This window comes from Etheostoma spectabile, chromosome 15 (genome assembly GCF_008692095.1).
Source record: "Etheostoma spectabile isolate EspeVRDwgs_2016 chromosome 15, UIUC_Espe_1.0, whole genome shotgun sequence".
In the NCBI taxonomy this organism is placed as follows: domain Eukaryota; kingdom Metazoa; phylum Chordata; class Actinopteri; order Perciformes; family Percidae; genus Etheostoma; species Etheostoma spectabile.
Genome location: NC_045747.1, coordinates 11,980,513 through 11,986,382, shown reverse-complemented (window position 1 = coordinate 11,986,382; position 5,870 = coordinate 11,980,513). Strand labels below are relative to the sequence as shown.

At 42.4% G+C, this 5,870-nt stretch overlaps 1 protein-coding gene across 2 annotated transcripts in view; it reads right to left on the bottom strand.

Annotated features, from left to right (window-relative positions):
* pde4a (phosphodiesterase 4A, cAMP-specific) overlaps positions 1-5,870 on the bottom strand; it is a 42,442-nt gene that overhangs the window by 18,076 nt on the left and 18,496 nt on the right. Inside the window, exons 1-2 of one of the 2 annotated variants that reach the window (XM_032537450.1) lie at positions 1,734-2,566; positions 124-309 (exon numbers count right to left, since the gene is read on the bottom strand). In XM_032537450.1, the coding sequence (XP_032393341.1) occupies positions 124-309; positions 1,734-1,927 (380 nt within the window). In that variant the 5' untranslated portion in view covers positions 1,928-2,566. Of the gene's footprint in view, positions 1-123; positions 310-1,733; positions 2,567-5,870 lie in introns of those variants that run through there. The other variant, XM_032537449.1, reaches the window with a different exon arrangement.

The window sequence follows — 5,870 nt, the reverse complement described above, 5'->3', positions numbered from 1 at the left end:
TGTGTGTGTGTGTGTGTGTGTATATGTGTTTGCATGCATGGACACTGCAGGTTTAAGAAACATTTTTAAATGCTGTTCATGTTCTGCTACGTGACGGATTCAGGATCATGGCCTCATGCTTACCCCTCACTGTTGATGGAGGAGTTGCGTGACATGGTTTTGGGGGATGTGTCGTAGTCTGAGTCTGAGCGGTACAGGAAGGACTCCCTGCGCTGGCTCTGGGGGAAAGAAGGGTGGAGCACCAACCCAGGACTCGCCTGCGAATCCATGGGACAGCGGCCTGGCGAGGGACCATTCTCTGAATCGAAGCTGAATAGTTTGAGAAGACAGGAAGGAAATTGCATTTTACATTCGTTAGCTACAGTTATGTTTGTTTTGCAGCTGCTTCTTTTATCTCACAGACAAGATGAGCCTTAACATCCAAACACAAGCCAAAGAGTCCATCCTCCTGTAGTGTTTCTAGTTTCTGAGAGAGAAAGTTGAAGAAGATATGTGACAGATGCTATAGCATGGACCAATGCAGCTTTGACTCGGATGTGCCGTTGGATTGGCAGACTGCCACAGGGCTGCCCTGAGAATAACACTTTACTGACAAGTCATTTTATTTTAAGTGAGCAAAATGAGCCACATCAACTGCAGCGTCTCTCTGGGCTAAAGCTGTCTGTCTGAAGACATGAGTGATAACACAAAGTACACCTAAACGTTGTAAGACTGCTTATGTGTATCATCAGGAAACATCAGCAAGCAAGGAAAAAGAGACAGATATACAGTTTAACATCCAACCCAAAAATAGTCTGCCAGCAGATCACTGATTAACATTAAACCAAAAACACAAGGCTGAAACTAATCTCTTTTCAAAGACGAGCATAGCCAAATGAGACAGGGCAACATGTTTAACTGTGCTGTTACTAGAGCATTGTACATCTTTTTTTTCTTTCTGATACCATCTTATCTGACAATATTTGTGAAAAGTAGACGGTGTGAATTTTTTATCAGGTTTGTTTTACACTAAAACTGCTACAAAACTTCAGTTATACTTCAGATATAAGATATATTGTATAATCACATGAATCAATAATTGTCTCTTTCAGACTGCAGTCAAATGTTGGGATGACAGGGACAGATGGGGAAGCAGGTTGCAGTGTAGCTGCAGAATCTATTTTTAATGTTGGATAACTTTTATCTCCACAACACCACCCCACTTCTCCGAAACTTCTCAAACTTTGTCATCAAAACAGTTGTGAACAGTTTTCAGTTTGACTTCTAAAATTAAGAGTGAAGTGTAATATTTTTAGAATTTACTTATAAATTGGCCAACTCCTCTTCCCCAGAAGGCTTTGTGAATGTGGCTACAGATCAAATTATCATTAAACAAGTTTCCCCGGTAATGAAAAACACATCAAAACGTCTGCCAGGGGGACCTCTGCAAGCTGCACACGCTAATCCCCGTTTGTTTTTGTTTATTGCAGACTTTGAGAGTAATTATGAGACATTCTGAATTTCAGCAAATCCCAAAATCTAATCCATCTGACTATGGTTATTAGAGTGTCTGCATGGAATAATTTACTCTGACATCTTCTTTTGGAAGTTACATTACAAACGATGCGCACATCTCATATGAACTGATGCAGAACAATCACAAATCACTACAGCCTCCTTTTAACAGAACTACAGATACGTTGGTGAGGACCTGGTTTAAATTAGAGATCAGCAGCTTGGATGCAGAACGGTACCTGCAAATACAGTGAGATGAGCGTCTGCGCTCCTGAATACTCCGGTTCAGTTTCATGCGTCGAAACAGAACAGCGCCCCCGTGTCCTCGAAATTGATCGCCCGGTGACACAGGTGAGGTGAGAGAGGGCGCAGGAGGTGGACCCTCCGGACTCTCCCACAACCTCAGCTGTCGTGTCAGCTTCCTGTGACTCATCGCTGGCAGCTCTGGCCCTGGTGAAGCCGACCAGTTAAAGAAAACTCCCCCAGCCTCCACTTAAATCTGTCTGTCTTGCTCTGTTTGGCTGTCTCCCTCCCACGTAGTCCCCCTCATCGACTTTTTAGTGCGTCGACTCACGTCTCAGGCAGACAGAACTGCAGCACCTGCCGTACGTGGTGCAAAGTATTCGCAATCCAGAGCTGGTCTATTAACACAGGCCTGATCCTCCCTTTAGTCCTGCTTTCCCATGTGTCTCATGCCTGAGGAGTCAAAGTGCATCAACATGCACATCCTGCCCTGTGATCCTCAGGCTCTGGATGCTTGAACTCCAATTTCCCCCTTCTCTCATCCTCGGCCTGTGCAGGTTTGTTTGAGGTTTGTCTGATCCTCCCAGAGAGCTCTTCTGATATTTCACCACCTCAGTTCTGTATGCTGCTGCTGGGACCAGCCAGCCCTAACAGGACCTCTGTCCCCATCTGGCCTTTGGGTTGCTGTGGCTGCCGTCTCACATTCACAAACTCTCGAAACACCCGGGCTGTAAAAACAACTGTGATGATCTTAATACCCTAATTAGCCAGCCTTTTGCCCTTCATGTTGTATCTGTTACTTTGTATCTCTTTCTCTCCTCCTCCTCCTCCTCCTCCCTATGCATGCATGTGCTGTCACTGTCCTTATCTTACTGCTCACAGTTCCTCTGCAGCAACAGGAAGGCTGATCAGTAAGAGTAACAGACAACAGGGGTTAGAGTAGAGCAACACACACAGGCTGTGTAATGAGGATTTGAAGAGAAGTTAGAAAACAACCCAGGAAGAGGAGCAGAGAGGAGAGAAAAAAAGCAGGGGGAAACGGGTTGACTCAAAACCCTGTGTAAATGTTTACATGTTCTACCAAAGAGCGTGCAAGGTTTGCACCCAAAACATTTCTTATTTTGACATCAGCAGCCTTGCTCACCAACAGCACTTTCCATGGACTTTGAATGTAAAAAGACACAGTGCTACCTTAATATTCTCCATGAGCAACAATTAGACCATGAAATAGCTTTCATACTAGATGCATCAGGTCAACCACAAGTAATTCAGTGATGACATCAGAGATAGCAATGTTAGACAGCCTCAAGCCGGAGTTTTTTTGTTTTGTTTTCACATTCAGCCTACATGGTTTCTCAACAACACACTGCAATTCAAAAACGCAGAAATATTTGACTGCATTGTTAATTAAAACTATGTTGGATCTATTGAACCACTGCAGGGATCATGTTTGCTGTCAGCCCCTAAGGTGTTATTATTATTAGGAGGGTTATTACTTTAATAAAATTAGGTATAGATTACCAGCATTGTCGCCAACATCTTACTGTAACGCACAGAATTACCAAATTGGAATTTGGAAACATCACTGTTGCCAGCTGTGGCAATTTCCTTTAGAGAGAGAACTAAAGTACTAGTGAGCAAGTTATACATGAGAATTTATCAGTAATGATTGCACACCTTTACACATCACATTCTTGTGGCACTGTCTAATATTCCACAAATTCACAAAGTTATTGTAGTAACTCAACTGAGAAATTAAACTGTTTACATATAGCTGAAGACGAATAATGGATGGAATATGCACAAAAACATACCTTTACAGTAATATAATGATCAACCAACCAATCGGAAAATGAGAGTTATATAGAAGTATTGTTGTTATATGGTGTTTTGTAGTGATAAGATTTTCTAGTCATTTTAATGCCTGTACTGTAGGTAAAAGTTAGAAAAATCAGTAAGAACATCATACTTTCCAGCATCACATCTTAATTTCTGCTCGTCTGAGTGGAAAACTCACTCCGAACACTTTTTAATTTTGGGTGTTGGCTAACCTTTAGTCAATGTTTGGAATACAGATAGAACATTTTAAATTGTGTGTGTGTGTGTGTGTGTGTGTGTGTGTGTGTGTGTGTGTGTGTGTGTTGTGTTGTGTGTGTGTGTGTGGTGTGTGTGAGAGAGACATCTCTCTTGTCTGTTTGACATCTGCATTTGTGTGTGTTTATCTGCGACATTGCAAAACACAAAGAGGAAAGATATTTAAACTTTGCGTGTCCCAATTTGAATATACAATCTGCACATAACAAATGAGAGCACCAATGAGACAACTTGTAAATAGTATCTGTTTTTCCCTCAGCTTCTTTCTGCAAGAGCAGCTCACAAACAAAAAAAAACAAGCAAAACCTGCTGCATGAATTCAGTGTTCCACCTTTCAGCAAGCAGCATAAAGCCAGAGCACAGCGGAGAACACAGTAAAAGATAAGATGCCTTGTCAAGCTGTTTCCTCCTCTTCTCCTGGCTTCCACATTCAGCAGCTTACACTTTCTTCTGAGTCTCGCTTTTTCCTCCCTTCTTTTCCTGGTAGAGAGTAACTATTGTTTGTTAAGGACGCAATGGGAATGGATGGTGGCACTTGTCTTGGAAAGTCGATTATATAAAGGCCTCACATAAAGCCTGTTTGAACAGTGCCTTTCAAAGACAAACTTTGGAACAATGTCAAGAATTCTTATTCACATGACAGTCACTTTTGTAATCCCTGGAGAGCTGATGAGGAGACAATTATTCCATCTACTATTAAACACACGAGTCCCAGCTCAATAATAGCTGGTGAAACCTCTCAAAGTGACTCATGCGCACATGTGGACAGGCACACACACACCACCCACACACACACACACACACACACACACACACACACACACACACACACACACACACACACACACACACACACACACACACACAGGCAAAAAACACCCCCCCATGTTGCACTTAAGCGCACACAAAAAGATGAACATTAACTCTGAAGCTCTTTTGTTTTTACTCACATAGTATAAAAAGGCAAACTAGACACACACAGTCTGTACACAGGGTGATTATAAGCCGAGCTGAGGGCAGCTCTCTTGGTTTCATTATGTGAAAGCAGAGTCCTTGGATTGTATTTCTGTGGACAATGACATGATGATCAGAGGTTTCAGAGGGAAGGGGATTTGTTTCAACTGAGTGACTCCTTCTTATGGAAGATAACAAACCGTCTCTGTCACGGTGGAGAGGAGCACATTAAAACTGCTGTCTCTCGTTCAGTCCTGCTACCTGAACCGCTTCACTCTGTTAACTAACCGGAGCTCTGTGACGCACGCCAGACAGACTTATGGTAATAGAAATGTTAACAGCGAAAATCATTTTGCAAGACAGAGAGATGTGGTCGCTGTGTAAAGCTCATTTATCACATGTGCAGTAGCTGTGTAACATCAAGCTGAATTGGATTTTAAGAAAGAAATCCTACACACCTGTATTACTGTGGTACTAATGTGGTTATTAAATTAGAACGATGCATCTTCTTACAGAGAGTCCTTGTTTGCAGAATAAGCTGGGAATATTGAACTATTCAGCAGTAGCGCTTCATTTTTTCTCTGCTCTACACATTTCTTCAACAAAAAGGGGAGCTTGATTTCATATCATTAATACAGCAGGCTTCAAAGGGCTTTGGAGCTCTGAGTCAATGCAGCGATTAGTTTAATTAAACCTATAAGTCTAAATGAGAGTGTAGAGGAGATTCACATTCATCCCCTCCATTGACCCTCTCTTTCAATCGATTATTCATTAACAACCATCACAAGGAAGCCCCCGGATGGAGCATGCTGCCACGTCAACATTTTACAAAGTCTGGTTGGTGTCAGCTTTCCCTTCCCTCCATCACACTGTTTGGGACTACTGTTAATCTGGCCTCTCTGAGGGGATGAGCCAACTTTCATTCATTTAAGCTACTTTAAAAAAAAATACACACCCAATCAATCTCTCCGCCACCACCTTTTTTCATCCTCTTCAGTTCACTAAGTTAATGATTAACCAGCCTGAGTCCATCACCCTCTCTCTCCCCATGAGACACACGCACACACACACACACACACACACAC